We start from the raw sequence: 20,344 nt of genomic DNA, 5'->3' as shown, positions 1-20,344 counted from the left end.
CTCTATGTCTCTCTCTCTCCCTCTCTCTCTCTATGTATCTCTCTCTCTCTCTCTTCCTCCCTCTCCCTGTCCCTCTCCCCCCCCTCTCTCCGTGTCTTTCTCTCTGTCTCTCTCGCCCCCCTTTTCTTTCTCTCTCTCGCCCCCCTTTTCTCTCTCTCTCACTCTCTCGCCCCCCTTCTCTCCCTCTCTCTCTCTCGCCCCCCCTCTCCCCCTCTCTCTCTCTTTTTTAAAAAACAGCCTCGTGTCACAATCCACCTGCTGCATGCCTGTGAAATCACGCTCACACAGGTCAAACCTGACGCTGGGGCCCCCGCTGGCCTCACCTTCTTGTACCGAGCCATGTCCAGCATGAATCCGTCGGGCCGTGAGGCAGAGCGGTACAGAACCACCCGGTAACGGCTGGAGGAGCGAGACGGTGCAGGAAAGGAGGATTCAAAAAAACGGATGATACTGATACAACCCGACGGAGGGACAAAACGAAGAAGACCCACACACACCTGACAGGGACCTGTTGTTTACCTGCTGCTGGGGGGGGGCTCGTAGCAGTGTGTGACAATGTGTGTGTGTTAATAAAACATATCTCTCTCCCTCTCTCTATGTCTCTCTCTCCCTCTCTCTCTCTCTCTCTATCTCCCTCTCTCTATATCTCTCTCCTCTCCCTCTCTCTATGTCTCTCTCTCTCTCTCTCTCTCTATGTCTCTCTCTCTCTATGTCTCTCTCTCTCTCTCTCTCTCCCTCTCTCTCTCTCTCTCTCTCTCTATCTATCTCCCTCTCTCTATATCTCTCTCTCTCCCTCTCTCTCTCTATGTCTCTCTCTCTCTCTCTCTCTCTCTATATCTCTCTCTCTCCCTCTCTCTCTCTATGTCTCTCTCTCTCTCTCTCTCTCTCTCTCTCTCTCTCTCTCTCTCTCTCTATGTCTCTCTCTGACTCTGAGAAGCTCCCAGTGTCTGGTTACCTCTCTTTCTCTCTTTCTTTCTCTCTCTCTCCCTTTTTTCCTTTCTGTGTGTGAAAGGAAAGAAGTCGTTCATTCATTTTTAATTGTCTCCTTCCCCTCTGTTGTCCCATCCACAAAATAATACAGAAGAGAGGGCTGAGCTAAACTTTGATACGAGGGAAAGACGAGAAAACATTTCCCAGGATGTGCTTTAGAGGATTTTATAGATTTGAAGCATTTAAAGCAGAAAATAGAGATTAAACATCGAGACTAGTGATTTCCTTTTACCCCTGAAACTTCTTCATTGTAGCCTAATTTAAAGGCCATTTTTCTAACTACATAAATAACAAGTTTATTAATCATATATTGTAAATGTAGGGCTGAACATCTTAAAAATTGGACTTTTTGCAAGTTTTTAAGTGATGGTCAGGTTCCAATCCTTACCTTTTAATATATTACTCTATCCATAGATTAGCTAAGAGACAGAAAACTGATCACATTGACTCTGTTTTGCATCACTGTACAGCGAATATTTGCAGGTTTTGGAGCATTGGTTATAAAAAACATGATATTTGGAGACTTTTAGTTGAGCAAAATGAACTAGTTAATCTAAATAATAGTCAAAATGTGATTATGTAATAGACACAACCATAAGATACAGCTCTAGTTTACGGACTCCACCTTTAAGATGAGGCTTAAAATTGTCATTTCTGAAGCAAACAGCGTCATCAGCCTCTACAGTGGCTGCGTTATCTGATCCGTTTCCCGCCTTAAAGCTAGTAGATGCAGTTTGGGGGGAGGGTGGGTGGGTGGGGGGGTATCTCACCTCATGTGGGGTGCGGTCCTGCTTACGGTTGCGAGTGCTGGGCTCTTTGTGGTCTTTGCCCATGTGCACCACTTGTCCTTTGGTGCTCTTTCTGACCAGGTGTCTGCGCACGCCGGGGACATCTTCGAATCGGTGACCTGGTGGAGAAAAAAGAGGAGAAGGGATTAAGGACTTGCACATATTCTTTTTTTGTGGACTCAGCATCAAATTTCTGCTTTTAATCCATTTAGAAAGAATATATTAGAGGATTATGGTAAAAATGTCTAAGTGGTGTAACCATAAAAACTTTGTACCAAATAATTCAACTTGCTTAAAAACAGTAAATTCTCAATAAAACAGCATATCAACTAGTTTGGCATGATCTTACATTATAACTTTTATATTAAATAAAGCTAATGGAATACTATTGTTCTAAATATTTCATTTAATCTGGGTAACCATGGAGATCAGTGGTTACACCATATGACATTTTCAGGTGCAAATGTCATATGGTGTAACAACTAGTTTGGCATGATCTTACATTATAACTTTTAAGTAATTATTACTATAAGTCCACTTAAATACTCTGTAGGTGGATATTTAATATTCATCATTCTTTCTTATCACTGACCCATTAGATAAGACAAAACGTTATACAGAAATGTAAATGATATTCAAGTAGCAAACATCATGGGTGCATTTTAGTCCTTTAGCCCGCACACGACTTGACCTTTTACCCAAGTCACAAGTTCAAATCTCAGCCCTCCAAGTCAACAAAGAGCCAGGTCAGTTTGCTTTTTGTTTCTGATGTTTCCCTCAGCAGGAGTAGGGTTACCCAGGCTGGCAGCGCACCAGGAATTGAAAAGGATGTGGAGAGAGAGAGAGAGAGAGAGAGAGAGAGAGAGAGAGAGAGAGAGAGAGAGAGAGAGAGAGAGAGACAGAGACAGAGAGAGAGAGAGAGAGAGACCGGATGGCAGAGATACAACAGAATTATCCTATCAGGTGGTAGCAGGTTAAAAATCATTATGGAGCTGCTAGTAAAAAAAAAAAAAAAAGTGAACTGAACTACTTCAACTGTTACAGCGATTTTAAAGTAGGAGAAGAAAGAAAAATCCCTTCAAGAATGCCACTGGTCTTACCTTTAAAAAAGCTTTAATGTCCTGTGTAAGTTTTTAAAGGTTCTTCATCAACATTTAGAGGGGATAAAGTTATAAAAAAGGCTTAAAAATTAAGAAAAACAACCCAGAAGCCACACGACTGCTACACTGTGGTAATATGGTGGAAGATTTAAGTATTTGGGAAAGATATCTAGTAGAAATAGAAGGAAAAAGGCTTTGAAAAGGATGTTGAGACACAAACCGGATGGTAGATATAACACGATAGCGATAGTGAGAGGAGGATCAGATGGTAGGAGCTTAAAAATAAATGGAGCTGCTGGTAAAACCCCCCCCCCCAAAATGTATAAAAAAAGTGAACTGAAGTACTCCTTCAACTGTTACAGCGACTTTAAAGTAAAGAAATAAGAAAAATCCCTTCAAGAATGCCACCACTCATCTTACCTTTAAAAAAAGCTCTAATGTACAGTTATTTAGAGGGGATAAAGTTATTTAAAAAAGGGTCAAAACTAAGTAAAACAACCCAAAAGTCACACTGAGGTGGAAGATTTAAGTATTTGGGTAAAATACCTGGTAGAAATAGAAGGAAAAAGGATGTGGAGACACAAACCGGATGGTAGATACAACACGATAGCGATAGTGAGAGTCAGAATGATCCTATCAGACGGTAGCAGCTTAAAAATCAATGGTAAAAAAAAAAAACCTGTTAAAGTAGCGAAATACGAGTAATCCCTTCAAATGTCAGCAGCCGCCGTCTTACCTTTAAAAAAGCTCGTTCCTTATCTAAAAATAAAATAATCTCCCTTCCTGGTTCATTCAAGCTTTAACTTCATCTCCTCTACTTCTACGGAGCAGCTGATGATGATGATGATGATGATGATGATGATGATGATGATGATGATGAGAGTATAAAATAAAATAAGGCCTGATTGGCAGTTGGTTGGGGGCGTAGTGTTAGAGCTGGCACGGCCGTCTTTGACTACGTGACACTCACCGCTTAACCCTTGTGTCGTCCTCCCGGGTCAAATTGACCCCGTCTCTTTTGACTGTTCCTTCCTTCCTTCCTTCCTTCCTCTTTCTTTAATTTTTCCTTCCTTCTTCCCCTCCTTCCCTCTTTCTTTGCTCCCTCCTCCTTTCATACTTCCTTCCTTCCTTCCTTCCATCTATCCTTCTTTCCTTCTCTCCTTCTTTCTGTCCTTCTTTCCTTCCTTCTGTCCTTCTTTTCCTTCCTTCCTTCTGTCCTTCTTTCCTTTCTTCCTTCTGTGCTTCTTTCCTTCCTTCCTTCTCTCCTTCTTTCTGTCCTTCTTGCCTTCTTTCCTTCCTTATGTCCTTCTTTTCCTTCCTTCCTTCTCACCTTCTTTCTGTTCTTTCCTTCCTTCCTTCCTTCCTTCTGTCCTTCTTTTCCTTCCTTCCTTCCACCTTTCCTTCCTTCCTACCTTCCTTCCTCCCTTCCTTCTCTCCTTACTACCTTCCTCTTATCCTCCCTCCCTCCCTCCCTCCTTACTCCTTTATCATCATTCCTTCCTTCCTCAGTCCTTCCTTGACTTGAGGACAACAGGAGGGTTAAACCGAGTTTTTTCTTCTTCTCGACAAATCAGAAAAAAAAAAAAAAAGTTTGCCATTTCTTGACCGCCGCCTGACCCCCCCCCCCCCTCCTCCTCCTCCCTCCTCCTCCTCCTCCTCCTCCTCCTAGTGAAGCTATCAGAGTCCATCAGCCAGAGCAGAGGAGTTAATTGCTCGGGTCGAACAAAAGGGGAGGAACAGTGATCTAATAATTCCTGTTGTTGAGCAGCAGCCAGAGACGGAGCCACTTTCCCAGGATGATTTACGGAAGCAGATAAAAAGATAATTGGTGATGAACCTGCTTTAAGGAAAGGAGGAGGGAGGAGAGGGAGGGGGGATGGGGGGGAGGGGGGGGGGGGGCGGAAGGGGGCTCGACTCTTTGTCACTAAGCCGATAATATCAAGCCCTAAAAAAACCTCCTCCTACACTTTCTTTATTTTGCCTTCTTAGTCTGCTTAACGTCTGTTTGTTTCATTCCTCCCTTCCTAACTTCCTTCCTTCCTTCCTCCTTTCCTCCTTCTTTCCTCCTTTCCCTTCCTTCTTCATCCCTTCCTCCTTTCCTTCCTTCTTCCATCCTTCCATCCTTCCTTTCTTCCTTCCTTACTTCTTCCTCCCTTCCTCCTTTCCTTCCTTCTTCCTCCCTTCCTAACTTCCTCCTTTCCTCCCTCCCTTCCTTTCTCCCTTCCTTCCATCCTTCCTCCCTTCCTTTCCTTCCTTCCTTCTTCCTCCCTTCCTTCCTTCCTTCTTCCTCCCTTCCTCCTTTCCTCCCTTCTTCCTCCCTCTTCCCTTCCTAACTTCCTCCTTTCCTTCCTTCTTCCTCCCTTCCTAACTTCCTCCTTTCCTCCCTCCCTTCCTTCCTCCCTTCCTTCCATCCTTCCTCCATTCCTTCCTTCTTCCTCCCTTCCTAACTTCCTCCTTTCCTTCCTTCTTCCTCCCTTCCTAACTTCCTTCTTCACTTCCTTCTTCCTCCCTTCCTTCCTCCTTTCCTTCCATCTTCCTCCCATCCTTCCTCATTTCCTTCCTTCCTTCCTTCCTCCCTTCCATCCTTCCTCCTTCCTTCCTTCCTCCTTTCCTTCGTTCTTCCTAACTTCCTCCTTTCCTTCCTTCCTTCCTTTCTTTCTTTCTTTCTTTCTTTCTTCCTCCCTTCCTTCCTTCCTTCCATCCTTCCTTTCTGCCTTCCTTCTTCCTCCCTTCCTAACTTCCTCCCTCGACTCGAGGACAACAGGAGGGTTAAAAGAGTTGTCACTAAGCCTTTAATATCAACCCCCTCCTCCTACACTCTCTTTATTTTGCCTTCTTCGTCTTCTTAACGTCTACTATGTTTGTTTCATTCCACTATAATGATTCAAGGGGTGTTTTTTTATTTTTTTTTAAATTTTACCCGAGGTCCAGGGGCCTCAGCTGACAGCGGGAACGCCTAATTCAATAATGCGAGCCTGTCCGCCACACCACACTCTCTGATAAGCTGCTGCTCTCTGCCGAGGGGTTGGCTACCTCACGTAATTCACCCGAGCCCTGAAAACAACCCCCACGCTGAGCTGAGCTTCGAGGGGCCCCCGGCTGCAATATAGGAAAACTAGAGATACCACCCCCCCCCTCCTCCTCCCCTCCCCTCCAACTTTGATCTGAGCACCAGAAAGAAAAACAAAGACTTTATTAGAGTTTTTTTTTTTTTAGATGAAGTTATAAAAAGGTTAAAGATAGAAAAAAATGCAGGAAAACAAGCAGGAAGCCACACATGTTGGATTGTGGTGATAAGAAATAAAAAAGGAAAAGGCTGATATCAGTCAATTCAGTGAACAGGTTACCCTCGAAATCATCAAAGAGATTCATGAGTAAGAATTATAGATTTCAAAATAAAAGTAAGACACATTCATAGAAATAATGTCTCTCTTCCTCTCTCAATCGAACTTCTTCTTTGAGTTTCTTTCCAGCCCTTTTTTCCTTTTAGTTTTTTCTCCGCTTCCTGTTTTTTTCAAAATAAAGCTAAAGACTTACCTCTTCACTTTAACCATTAACTCGCTCTTCTAACAGTCATTTTCACACTGATGCTGAACCTCTTTTAAAATCTTGTATCTTTTATTATATTCCTCAGCTACTTTTACTGTGTTTTTTTTACTATGTACTATTTTCAATTTTTCCATATTATATAACATTAATGTTTCTTTTTAACATTGCTATGCTCTTTTTAGGTGCTTTTAATGTGAAGGACTTAGTGTATGTAGTTTCCTTTTTCCTTTAGTTTTCTCTCACTCGAACTACGTCCTTTGAGTTTCTTTCCAGCCTTTTTTTTTTTTAGTTTTATTCTCCCTGTTTCCTGTTTTTTTTCACAATAAAGCTAAAGACTTACCTTCTTCACTTTAACCATTAACTCACTCTTCTGACAGTCATCTATTTACACTGATGCACTACTGAACCTCTTTTAAAATGTATTTTATATATTCTATTTATTGTATTGCTAATACTTATGTTACATCAATGTTTCTTTTTCTTTCTTCTTTTTAACATTGCTCATTATAGGTGCTTTTATTGTGAAGGACTTGAAGGAGTGCATGTAATTTCCTTTTTCCTTTTGTTTATTTTTAAAGCACTTTGAGCTGCATTTCTTGTATGAAACGTTACTATATATATATATAAATAAATAAAATGTTTTTATTTAACATTATTTTTATTTATATAATTGCAATTGATCTTTATTTATTTATTTATTTTTGTTTTTTTTGTTTTTTCTTGTGAAAAATAAGCCTAAACTACACATATATATAAATATATATATATAAAAAATACCTTAATAACGCCTAAAAAGACACATTAAAGAAAGTAAAAGTTCAAACTCACTCTTGATGCCGTCCAGGTCTGCGGAGGCGAGGGTCTCCGCCTCGATCTCATCGGTGGGGATGCGCTGGTACTTGGCTTGTTCGGCGCCCGTCATGTTGCCCGTTCGGCGGCGCTCTTGGAGGTCGTAGCTGCGGCCGGCGGAGGAGACCCGGGCCAGCGGGATGTGTTCAGCTGGAGCCGACGGGGGAGAGGCGGAGAGCGTCGGGGATGAAGCCGGCCTACTGGATGAAAGACAAGAGGAGGAAAAATATAGTTTATGAATATTCTTTATTTCTCTTCTTTTTTATCGTGCTTTAACCCTCCGTCTGTTTTGACTGTTCCTTCTTTCCTCCCTTCCTTCCTTCCTTCTGTCTGTCCTTCCTCCCTCCTTCTCTCTTTCTTTCCTTCCTCCTTTCCTTCCTCCCTCCTTCTCTCTTTCTTTCCTTCCTTCCTCCCTTCCATCCTCCTTTTCTCTCTCCCTCCCTCCCTCCTTTTCCTTACTTCCTTCCCTCCTCCCTTCCTACCTTCCTTCCTCCCTCTCTTCCTTCTTTCTTTCTTTCTCCCTCCCTCCTTCTTTCCTCCCTGCCTTCCTCCTTTCCTTCCTTCTGTCTCCCTCCCTTCCTTCCTCCTTTCCTTCCTTCTTCCTCCCTTCCTAACTTCCTTCCTTCCTCCCTTCCACCCTACCTCCCTCCCTCCCTTCCTCCCTCCCTTCCTAACTTCCTCCTTTCCTTGCTTCCTTCCTTGACTTGAGGACAACAGGAGGGTTAAATGAGTTGTTGACTTGCTCAGGGAACTAAAACCCTGATTGATGTTTTGCTCTCCTTGCCAAATAAATCTTAAATATATAAATTAAACAAAAGAAGAGGAAGTTGTAGCACAGATATCGACAAGCAACAAGTTATTTTTCTTTTTTTACAGCCTGAAGTTGAAAAGATTGGAGACAAAAAAGATGACTATAAATCAACTTTTCTTCCTCTGGACTAATATTTTTCTTCATTCCTTTACATTCACAATACAGAATAATTAAAATAACACAGAAATTGTATATATGCTCTTTAGTTTAGCACCGATTCCTACTGTAACACACTCATATCTCTCTTAATTTAAAAAGTAAATCCACATTAAAAAAACAGTCAAAAGTCAAGAAACATGAAGACAAATCATTTACAGCCTGAAATTTAAAAGATTGGAGACTACACAGATTAAAAAAATGTACTCTAAATCAACTTTTCTTCCTCTGAACCATTGTTTTCCTTCATTCCTTTACATTCAAACTTAAATTAACACAGAAATTGTATATATGCTCTTTACTTTAGCTCACCTCTCTTAATTTAAAAAGTAAATCCACATTAAAAAAAACTTTCAAAACTCAACAAACATGACGACAAAAATCCTCTAAATATCTTTTAATATAAACATTATAAACTCACCGTCCTTTAAAAATAGAAAAATTAATCCACACTAATTTCAACGATTACTACTCTCTCAACCTCTCAGCCTGTTTTTAACGGTGATTACGTCTCTCGTTTAAAAACCAGCACAGAGCGTACTCGCTGCTTTATCCCTGCTCGGATTAAAAACGCTCATGAAGTGGGGAAAAAGTAAATGTCACAGGTGGAGCCTTATTTTTTTTTGGGGGGGGGGGCGGATGGGGGGTGTTGTTGAGGTGTGGTGTTTTTTTTTTTATGTGTGTGTGTGTGTCGTCTATAGCGACAGGTGATATATGGGGGGAGAGGATTATTCCCAGCAGGCCCACTGGATGCCTGAGACATAGTAACGTACAGTGTGTGTCTCTCATCGGCCAATGAGGCGGGTGCATGAGAGGCTCTTACCCAATCACAGAGTATTACGCAATCATCCCAGCAGGTAGAAGCATGATTATACACATTATACACAGATTATTAAAAAAAGTTCATTTAACCTTTGTGTCGTCCTCTCGGGTCAAATTGACCCGTCTGTTTTGACTCTTCCTTCCTTCCTTCCTCTTTTCCTTTCTCCCTCCCTACTTTCCTTCCTTCTTCCTCCCTTCCTTCCTTCCTCTTTTCCTTTCTCTCTCCCTACTTTCCTTCCTTTTTTCTCCCTTCCTTCCTTCCTTCCTTCCTCCCTCCCTCCCTCCTTTCCTCTCTCACTCCCTCCTTTCCTTCCTTCTCCCTTCCTCCCTCTATCCTTTCCTTCCTTCCTTCCTTCCTCTTTTCCTTTCTCCCTCCCTACTTTCCTTCCTTCTTCCTCCCTTCCTTCCTTTCTCCCTCCCTCCCTCCCTCCCTCCTTCCCTTCCTTCTTCCTCCCTCCCTCTCTCCTTTCCTTCCATTCCTCTCTCACTCCCTCCTTCCTCCCTCCCTCCCTTCCTTCTTCCTCCCTTCCTTCTTTTCTCCCTCCCTCCTTCCCTTCCTTCTTCCTCCCTCTCTCCTCCCTCCTTTCCTTCCTTCCTTGACTTGAGGACAACAGGAGGGTTAAAAACATCAGTGTGGTTTTTTTTTGACTCACTCGGTTGAAGATGCATCTTCAGATTCTGTTGCCAAACCAGATTGAGGTACGATATCGAGATCACGGGCCGATCGAGGGCTGTCTTTCCCCCGTTTGGCCACTTGGTCTTCATCAGAAACGAAGAACTGAGGAGTAGAAAACAGAGCGTCAGAGCTTATTGTAAGAAGAGATAGTAAACTTCACATTCAGATCAGTATAAAAGAGATTTATGCACATTAAAAAAAAGGATGGGTTCAAATGTTTTAAGTCATTCAGACATGTTTTTCTTGCTGTAATCATTCTTCCTGTTCATACCGACCATTAAAAGATCCAGTTCAATTCAAATCTGCTTTTTTAAATGTAGAAGTCGTCAAGACATTTAAACATTTGTCTGCAGATAAATAAATGAGGCTTCAGTCTTCTTGAGTTGAGTGAGTCATACACTGGATATCTGCCAAAGTTATAGTCATTTTATTTTAAAAAAAACAAAAAAAACACACATAACAAAAAACCCTCTTTGTGTTTCCTCGAACAGTGTTTTCCCTGTTGAGCTGCAGTAGCAACAAAAAAAGAGAGAATTCACTAAAAAGACTGAAAGATATCAACTTGATTTGACTCATTTGGACAGCTGATCAGATTCAGATCAACTTTTAACCCTCCTGTTGTCCTCGAGTCAAGGAAGGAAGGAAGGAAAAGATGGAGGAAGGGAGGAAGAAGGAAGGAAAGGAGGGAGGAAAGGAGGAAGAAGGAAGGAAAGGAGGGAGGAAAGGAGGGAGGGAGGGAGGGAGGAAGGAAAGGAGGGAGGAAGAAGGAAGAAAGGGAGGAAAGGAGGGAGGAAGAAGGAAGAAAGGGAGGAAAGGAGGGAGGAAGGAAGGAAGGAAGGGAGGGAAGAAGGAAGGAAATGAGGGAGGAAGAAGGAAGAAAGGGAGGAAAGGAGGGAGGAAGGAAGGAAGGAAGGGAGGGAGGAAGGAAAGGGGGAAGGAAGGAAGGAAGGAAGGAAGAAAGAAGGAAGGAAGGAAGGAAGGTAGGGGGGAGGAAAGAAAGAGAAGGAAGGAAGGAAAGAAAGAAGGAAGGAAGGAAGGAAGGAGGGAGGGAGGCAGAAAGGGAAAGAGGAAGGGAAGAAAGAAGGACAGAGGAAAGAAGGACAGAGGAAAGAAGGAAGGGAGGAAGGTAGTTTACAGTAGTTGTTGTTTAATCTCCCTTATATATCTAATAAACTCTGCAGCTTTGAACACCTGCTGCTGCTGTTGTTGTTGTCAGGTATGATAATAGGAATCAAACATGAAACCCCTGCTGATGAATCATTAAGACGACAGATACTGAAATATTCATCGAGGGGAAAATATGTTAATGCAACGACAGCGAGAGACCCGGGTTGAGTGTCCAGTGGAGCGCGGACAATGGCCACTTGTCCTGCAGCACATTCCTGAGCGCTTATTCACCCGCATCTTAATGCAGGATCACCTCAGAGAGTAGCAGATAGTAGTCACACGCTTCTCCTACCGCGTCGGACATGTGATCGGATTTTAACGGGATGTCATAAAAATAAAATAAAAAACTCACGTGTAGATTTGAAGTCTGAGCAAAGTGTGAGGTAATGATGTCATATAAAAGTTACAATACAGCATATAAAGCAGGACAAAGGGAGGAAGGAAGGAAGGGAGGAAGGGAGGAATGTTTTGACTGTTCCTTCCTTCCTTCCTTCCTCCTTCTCTCTTTCCTCCCCCTACCTTTCTCCCTTCCTTCTTTCCTCCCTTCCTATTTCCCATTCTGCCTCCCTCCCTCCCTCCCTCCCACCTTCCTTCTTTCCTTTCCTTTCCTTTCCTTTCCTTTGCTTTCCTCCCTTCCTTGCTGCTTCCTTTCCTTCCTCCATCTTTCATTCCTTCCTTTCCTGCCTCCTTTCCTTCTCTCTTCCCTCCCCCTACCTTCCTCCCTTCCTTCTTTCCTCTGTCCTTCTTTCCTCCCTTCCTATTTCCCTTTCTGCCTCCCTCCCTCCTACTTTCCTTCTTTCCTTTCCTTTCCTCTCCTCCCTTCCTTGCTGCTTCCTTTCCTTCCTTCTTCCCTCCCTTCCTTCTTCCTCCCTTCCTTCTTCCTCCCTTCCTCCTTTCCTTCTTTCCTTTCTTCCTTCCTTCCTTGACTTGAGCACAACATGATGTTTTAACCTTTCTGTCGTCCTCCCGGGTCAAATTGACCCCGTCTGTTTCGACTGTTCCTTCCTTCCTTCCTGATTACGCTGGGTTGCATCACGCCATTCACCCAAATACAAATAAAAAGTTATTACTTATCATCGTTACTGATTTCAAATCTATAACCAAGCGAAGCAATATAAAAATAAACCTGTTAATATCTAATTATATCCGATAAGAAGAGACTCGGAAGTCTCGGCCAAGTTGCAATAAAGTCATAAATCAATTATGATTAATATTATTATACTTTTATCAGGAACTTTATTTTAGTAGCAGTATCGAGTCTTTAAATGCTTTATTGTCTTTTTAATTGTTATTTAATTCTTTTGCTGCTCTAGACCAGAGGAACGCAGTTTTGTTTCACTATATGTATTTAACCTTTGTGTTCGTCAAATTGACCCCATCTGTTTTGACTGTTCCTTCCTTCCTACCTTCCTTCCGTCCTTCCTTCCTTCCTTCATTTCCTCCTTTCCTTCCTCCCTTCCTTCCTTCCTCCCTTTCCTCCCTCCCTCCTTCTTTCTTTCTCTTCCTTCTTTCCTTTCCTCCCTTCCTTTCTCCCTCCTTTCTTCCTTCCTCCCTCCTTTCCTTTCCTTCCTTCCTTCCTCCCTCCCTTCCTTCTTTCCTCCCTCCTGTCCTTCCTTCTTCCTTCCTCCCTCCCTCCCTCCCTCCCTCCCTCCCTCCTGTCCTTCCTTCCTCCCTTCCCTTCCCTTCCTTCTTCCTCCCTTCGTTCTTTCCTTCCTTTCTTCCTCCCCCGTCCTTCCTCCTTACTTCCTTCCTTCTTTCCTTTCCTCCCTTCCTTCCTCCCTCCTTTCTTCCCTCCTTTCCTTCCTTCCTTCCTTTCTCCCTTCTTTCCTCCCTCCTGTCCTTCCTTCTTTCCTTCCTCCCTCCCTCTCTCCTGTCCTTCCTTCTTTCCTACCTTCCTGGAATAACAAATAAATGAACTTGAACTTAAAGTCAGCCCAAAACATAATCGGTGCTCAGTTACTAGCTTTTGTGGACTTATAAACTCAACATAAATTAAGAACTCATCAACTTTTGCTATATTTATTACTGCCAATTTATATATGTTCTTGTTTTTATCCATAGTGTCTTTTATGTCTCATTTAGACATAAAAGTTTTTTATGTGTTTTCAGCCACTGGGGTCACATCATGTCATCGTGCTGCTGTGCAATGCATTTCTGAGAGGAAACCGGTCAAACTCTCCGTCATCTATAAACAGGCATGTACTTACTGTAGGGTTAAAGTTAGGGTTAGGGTTAGGTAAGTTTAACAGCATGTAGACGTCTAGCTGTTTTACTTTCACATATGCATGCACTGATTTTCACACCATTTTTTTTTCGCTCTGTAGCAGAACAATAAAGATAATAACCCTTGAACTTTGAAGCCATTTACGACAAAAGGGGAAAATACTTGCAGAGGTTAAAGTGCAAAGTGAGTAAAAAAAAGTTATAAAATATCTTTACAGGATTATTTAACTGCTGTTTTGTAACAGTATATTTTATTGGTTTCACTCATATCTTTCATGTGTAGAGATGCTGAGGCCACAATGTTCCTCTATACTATACTATACTATACTACTATACTATATACAAGTTCAGTTTTGGCTTTAAAAAAAATCAGTGTTTCACATTTTACTGTTTTTCAGACATATTATCAGTAAGTCACCTGCTAGCTTATAGCAAAAATGCTGTTGGTATCAATGGAAAATAACATTTAGTTAATGGATAAATAAAATCCAAGTTATCTTATGTGTTCACGTTTATGTTTCAGTATATTTTCTTTCTGTATGCTGTCATTTTATTTTGAAAACTACTTGAAGAAAGGGTGCTTGGGATAATTCAGAGATCAGTATCATTAAGTCACAGCATCATTTCTTGAAATTAGTGAGTAGATTAGCTGCTTTAAAGGATAATTCTGTATATTTATTGAGCAACTATGACGTACTTTGCCTCATTTTAAGTTACAGTACTATATAAAATTTCAGTTTAGGCTTTAAAAAAAAATCTGTGTTTCACATTTTTACTGTTTTCCAGACATATTACCAGTAAGTCATCTGCTAATTTATAGGAAGAGAGCTGTTGGTATCAATGGAAAATAACATTTTTATCCAGTTTGAAGGTGCTGGAGTTAATGGATAGATAAAGTCTAAGTTATCTTATGTGTTTGTGTTTATGTTTCAGTATATTTTCTTTCTGTATGTTGTCATTTTATTTTGAAAACTACTTGAAGAAAGGGTGCTTGAGGTCATTCAGAGATCAGTATCATTAAGTCACAGCATCATTTCTTGAAATTAGTTAGTTAATTCTGTATTTTTTTTATTTATTGAGCAACTATGAAATACTTTGCCTCCTCCCTTACACGTACTTGTCATAACATCTTGATAAGTGTGAAGTATCATTCCTGAAAATGTGTGTTTTTTGGTATAAACCCGGCAACAAAAGCCAAAAACAACATCTCTTAATCACTATTTGAATATTTCTGCTGGTAACCACGGTAACGCAGGACTACAGATCTCCACTGAAACCAGTATAAATGTCAGTGCCTTTCTCCCTCTTTTCTCTTTTAAAGTCCAAACATTTACCTCCACATCTTTGACTTTCTCGGACTCAGACGGCACAGAGGTCGTCTCCGTGCCCCCCTCCTCTTCCTCGTCCTCTTCGTCCTCTCCCTCCTCTATGGGGCCGCTGCTGGGAGCGTGGCTACTTTTCGAATCCTTGTCCTTTCTCCTCTTCTTGCCGCTCCTCTTCCTTCGTCCCTCGGGGGGCAGTTTGGACAGAGGTCGGTGGATGTGGTGAGAGGAGTGACGGTGATCTGCAACCAAAAAAAACACAACACACGTCATACTTAGAGGTTTGGTTTTTTAACATTTGACAGATGTACGAGAAGTTACTGAGAGTTGAAATGCATGAAACTACAATAAGGCCTCTGTGTGCTTACACTCGATGTCCTCCTCATGGTAGCTGTGGTGCTGCTCGTCAGGAACGACGGCGGAGGGGCTGAGGATCTGCTGGAAGCGCTGGACTCCCAAAGCTTTGTTCAGGTCTCCATCGTCCTCTTCCTCCTTCGGGCGCGGAGTCCCTTGTAATGACGAGGCAGATGAAGCCTCGGGCTGCAAACACACACAAATTGAACAAATAAATATAGAGAAAACATTCAAATAAAAAGGACGGTGATCTTAGATATTGTCTGTTTATACAGTTATTCTCTCTCTTTCATGTTCTTTTGTATTTTATTGTGATATGGACTCCCGATGAGCTGTGTGTCTTTAATACTAGGGCTGGGCAATTAATCGAAACCGATATTTAGAAACTCTAATCGACTTCATCTTGCTCATGTCAATTAATGGTGGTGTTCACTGTTGCCATGACAGCAAAGGTTGCATATCTGTAAGGAATTTGAAAGCTTGTCTCCAACGATCATTTTAACCCAAACCATGATCTTTACATAGTTCTGATCAAGTAAAGTAGACATTAACCCTCCTGTTGTCCTCGAGGCTAGGGAGGAAGGGAGGAAGAAGGAAGGAAGGAAAGGAGAGAAGGAAGGAAGGAAGGAAGGAAAGGAGGGTATTGAGTTGAAAAACAGTGGGAATCAGCAAGTTGATCAGAAAATTGGAGATCTGAGACATCAAGTATTGAATAAATAAGCATTAGGATATAAATTAAATGTTTAAATGTAGACAAATACATTATAAAACACAGTAACAGTAGTATATTACTCATTTTTTATCTAATTTGAGCACCTGTTTAATGTCAAAATGTTCTTTTCATTTCATTTCGACACCATTTCAGTGTTAAGGAGGTCATGTGATCAAACTCTCTGCTCATTAAGATCACAGAAACAGCAAGTCTCACAAGTGGCTGTCTGCTATTTGTGATAAGAGTCTTTATTAAATTAAATATTAAAATATTATTAAAGTCATGAGAGAAATAAATAAATGAACAAACACAGAAGCATTAAGATAAAACAGCGGAAATCAGCAAGTTGATCCAAAAATCTGAGATCCAAGAGGTCCAGTATTGAATAAATAAGCATTAGGATATAAATTAAATGTAGAAATATAGACAAATATATTAGAATTGTAATCAGATTATGTTTTTTCAGGTTTATTACTCATTTTTATCTCATTTGAGCAGTTTTTAGGTCAAAATGTTCTTCTAACAAAGTCTATTTTAATTTAATTTTGGTACTGAAGAGGTCATGTGATTAACTTTCTGCTCATTAAGATAATAAGTGGCTATTTGCTATCTGTGATAAGAGGCTTTATTAAATTATGTGTTAAATTATCAAAGTCATTACAGAGAGATAAAAGAAAAAAGAGCATTGCAGAAGTTTAATATTACATCCGATAAATTATGCAATTGTGACGAAGCAGACGCACTATTTTAGAGAAATATTAAACTATTTCTCCATTTTTATTGTTATATATTTAATCTATATTTATTCATAATTAAACATTTTCAAAGGGAGTATTTGTCTTTATCTTAAACCAACACTAGAGGGAGTTCTGCTGCTGTGAAACCCATCCAGTCAGGAGGACATCATCATATGACCGACTCTTTTTCTCATGCATGTGTGTGCTCTGCAAGAAATAAGCCTTAAAAAATCAGAAACAATGACCATGTGCTGCCGACCCCGCTACTCTTTTTCCATGCTGTGTGGTGTGACACGGAGTCATGTGGGTGATAACAGATCTGTTTTCTCTCTGCAGGATGCTCGGCCCTGCTGCTGTGCTCTGCTCCGCCGGTGGGATGTTGTGATAAGATTTAAAAAACAGGACCTGCGCTGTAGCCACCTCCAGGCAGACTAAAATGTTGCCATGACTACTGAGCAGATGAGATCCTACAGCGGACCCCCCCTTCCTGAGGTGGAGCTCGGGGGGGCCCGCGAGTCATCTGATGCTCCCGTGAATACTTTCTCAGGACGACGGACATGTCAATTACATATTAAGTTTTCTCCTAGTGCTGCAGGGAGTAACAGAAAGCATGTGATCGCACACATACGTGCTTAGATTAGCGTCTCACTGGTGGTTGGATTTTTTTTTTTTCAGTTTATGCACAAAACAACTGTTGCTAGAGCGTAGCTAAGTACCTAAGTGCAATTTTTAAGATATTTCCCATTATATTTTATTCTATACTTCCACTCAACTACATTTTAAAGGGACGTATTGTAGCTTTCACTGCACTCTGACCTCAATAGTTGCAGGTTTTGCATGGATGGGTTCATAAAATATAGCTGTAATATATTAAAACAGGTTTGGTTGGTAATGACGTCACGTCTGTTAGCATTTCCAACCAAAAGAGACATTTCCCCTCATCTCACCAACTTCTCACATAGACATCATTTAACCCTCCTGTTGTCCTCGAGTCAAGGAAGGAAGGGAGGAAGAAGGAAGGAAGGATGGAAGGGAGGAAGAAGGAAGGAGGGAGGGAGGAAGCAAAGGAGGGAGGAAGGAAGGAGGGAAAGGAGAAAGGGAGGGAGGAAGGAAGGACGGAAGGGAGGAAGGAAGGAAAGAAGGAAGGGAGGAAGGGAGGGAGGGGTGAGGAAAGAAAGAGAGAAGGAGGGAGGGAGGAAGGAAGGAAGGAAGGAAGGAAAGAAGGAGGGAGGAAAGAAAGAAAGAAAGAGAGAAGGAGGGAGGGAGGACAGAAGGAACAGTCGAAACAGACGGGGTCAATTTGACCCAGTAGGACGACACAAGGGTTAAATAATCTGAAACGAAGGTCTGTGGAGAGGAGACAAGGTCAAATCAAATATTTCCAAAAACTACAAAAAGATAAATACAAGATTTTTAATTTCTCCTCCTCAATTAATGATCTCATGACCCTTTGATGAGGGCCTGAATCACCTGAAGTGTGTCCATATATGGACTTATCGTATAATGCATGGACTTGACCTTTGACCTCAGCATTGCCACACTTCACATTAGCAGCTAAGAGGCTATTCATGTCACATTGGCTCAGTGAGTAGAGTAATGTCCTCCATCGTCCAATAAATGGAGTTATCATGACAGGTTTACAGCTACGACAGTAAAATGCTGCTTATAGAGTTAAATAATTATGTTTTTCTGCACTGTAAGTACTTTTTGCATTATGTTAGTGCTACTTTTACTCATGCATCTGATTATTTATTTCGCTACTGCCCAATATTTTCCAAGAAGTGCAACAAACTGCAGCATGAATGAGTTGCCTCTGCATGTTCTTTGGCTATTATCTATTACACACTAGTCTTTATATTTGTTGCTATGTTGCTTTTACGCTTTCTTCTTGGTCACTTCGGTCACCTGCTGTTACTTTTAAACGTGCTTAACTAATAAATTTAACTTGACTCAACTTGTAATAGTGTAATATTAAAATCGAATCAATCCTTTCCACCGTCTTAAAAAGATCACGTCACACACACATGTTCCTTTAGTTTCAACTGAGAACTTACAGGGAAACATTAAGCTCATCAAATCCATCAGGATGAGAAACGGGAAACTCGAGAGTTCATCCTCAAATCACGATACTCGGAGCTTGACGGACGTTAATAAGTGAAGGCATGTCCAAAGAAAGTGTGAAAGGGATTTCTAGGCCAAAAAAAAAGGGCTCTGCTGATTCTCACGATCCACATAAGAGTGTAAAGTTTACTCTGAGCTGCTCTTACATGCCACACGCAGGTGACAGTGGAAAAGCTCTAAAGTGAGCTGAGCTGAGCTGGAGAGTTAAAAAAAGAGGCAGGTACACATTCAATATTGACCCATGGTTCACTACAATTCCTCATATAGACTTTTTTTCCCCCCTCCTCTGACAGATCAACAAATAAAGACACTGTGTTCACCTCAAAAAAGACAATTCAGCACATAGAAAGCATCAATAACACTTCAACTTAAAAGAGCAGAGCAGAGTAGTTTCTTTCATCCTAAATGGGAAAAATGTAGGATAAAAAAAATCCCAAAACAACCTGTCGCACACGTATCCTCATCTGTAGTTTATTTTTACAGAGCCCTCATTCATATCATGGTTTCACAGTGAATCCCCAGAGGTAGGAGAGATGTGTGAAGGATTCTCAAAGAGGTGAGAGAATTTTCCACAACCGAGACCATGTGTGAAAACAAACCGAGGGGAGCCAAGAAGAGGAGAAAACACACACACACTCAAAAAAAAAAAAAACCCAAACTGACAAGACAAGCAACTGAAACTGAGATTTTCTGGCTTCGGTGTAGGACTTACCTCGCTCATGGCAACGTGAGCTCAAAAATCACAAATCGCAGGAAGTGGCAGGAAACGTCAGAGCCTTCAAAGCATGACAACAACTGGAGCTCTGGACCTTCTACACTTCTATTAAAGAACTGCAGGGCATGGAGATATCTGTCGTCTCCTACCCCCTCCACCACCCTCCACCACCCCTCTACCCCCTTATCAAAACCTCGTGATACCCTAATCTGAGCACTATCGGACCAACCTGCCACCTTCACCGGTCTAGCCCATTGTGCGGCGGCAGAATAAACAAGACTCTCGTTCTGGCTTTGAGGACAAATGCGGACTGAAAGGACAAGCCGTGTTTGAACAGCCGGGGACAAAAACCTAACATTGACATTCATTTCCATATTCTAACATTGAAAAACGCATGAAGCCTAAATATTGACCGAGGTGCTTTCAGTCAATGGACCTTGAAGGACAATGTCGATGCATAACAACTTAAGATATTGCACTTTTATAAAAGATGCATGTTTGAGTGGTTAATATTTACAGTAATGTTAAATAAGTTGTGTGTATAAAGCAACAAAAAAAGAAAACCCCACTAGTGAGCAGATTTCTACATGACAAATCACTTGAGTCAACATATTTGTGGTTTGATTATTTGACCAATAAATCATCAGTCAAATAAAACATGTGTGTATGGAAGTTTTTTATAAAATATTCCATCACGCTCATGTTTGAGAAAGTCAATCTGAAAGCTGAAATGAATGCTGGTAACTTCCAATCAGTGCATTCTTCCATTATTCTCATAATAGCAATAATAAAAGAATAGATATAAGATCTCATTAAATGGGAATTAGCAGGACAGGAAGCTTCACTATTGCACTTATCTGATGGATGCAAATGGTGAAAGAACCAATTTACCACCATGCATTTTAAATTTTAACCCTTCAGATCTTCTGTAGTATTGGATATGAATAAATATGGTGGCTGAAGTGAGCAGAAGTCTTGTTCCTTTTTGCCTAAATTGAAAATGATGCTTAACCCTCATGTCGTCCTCCCGGGTCAAATTGACCCCGTCCGTTTTGACTGTTCCTTCTTTCCTCCCTCCCTTCCTTTCTGCTTCCCTCCTTCTCTCTTTCCTTCCTCCCTCCCTCCTTTCCTTCCTTCCTTCTCTCTTTCTTTCCTCCCTCCTTTCTTCTTTCCTTTCTCCTTTCCTTCCTTCCTTCCTTCCTCCCTCCCTCCTTTCCTTCCTTCTTCCTTCCCTCCTTCCTCCCTCCTTTCC

General features: G+C 41.4%; 1 protein-coding gene across 1 annotated transcript in view; it reads right to left on the bottom strand.

The window, feature by feature from the left end:
• The window catches only part of slc4a2b (solute carrier family 4 member 2b), a 70,839-nt gene that overhangs the window by 16,703 nt on the left and 33,792 nt on the right, over positions 1–20,344 (bottom strand). The window contains 5 exon segments of the mRNA XM_053342703.1: positions 1,761–1,897; positions 7,256–7,473; positions 9,719–9,843; positions 14,466–14,695; positions 14,822–14,993. Of these exon segments, the coding sequence (XP_053198678.1) occupies positions 1,761–1,897; positions 7,256–7,473; positions 9,719–9,843; positions 14,466–14,695; positions 14,822–14,993 (882 nt within the window).

Source organism: Scomber japonicus, chromosome 21, assembly GCF_027409825.1.
Source record: "Scomber japonicus isolate fScoJap1 chromosome 21, fScoJap1.pri, whole genome shotgun sequence".
NCBI lineage: Eukaryota > Metazoa > Chordata > Actinopteri > Scombriformes > Scombridae > Scomber > Scomber japonicus.
This window is presented reverse-complemented; position numbering and strand designations above follow the sequence as displayed.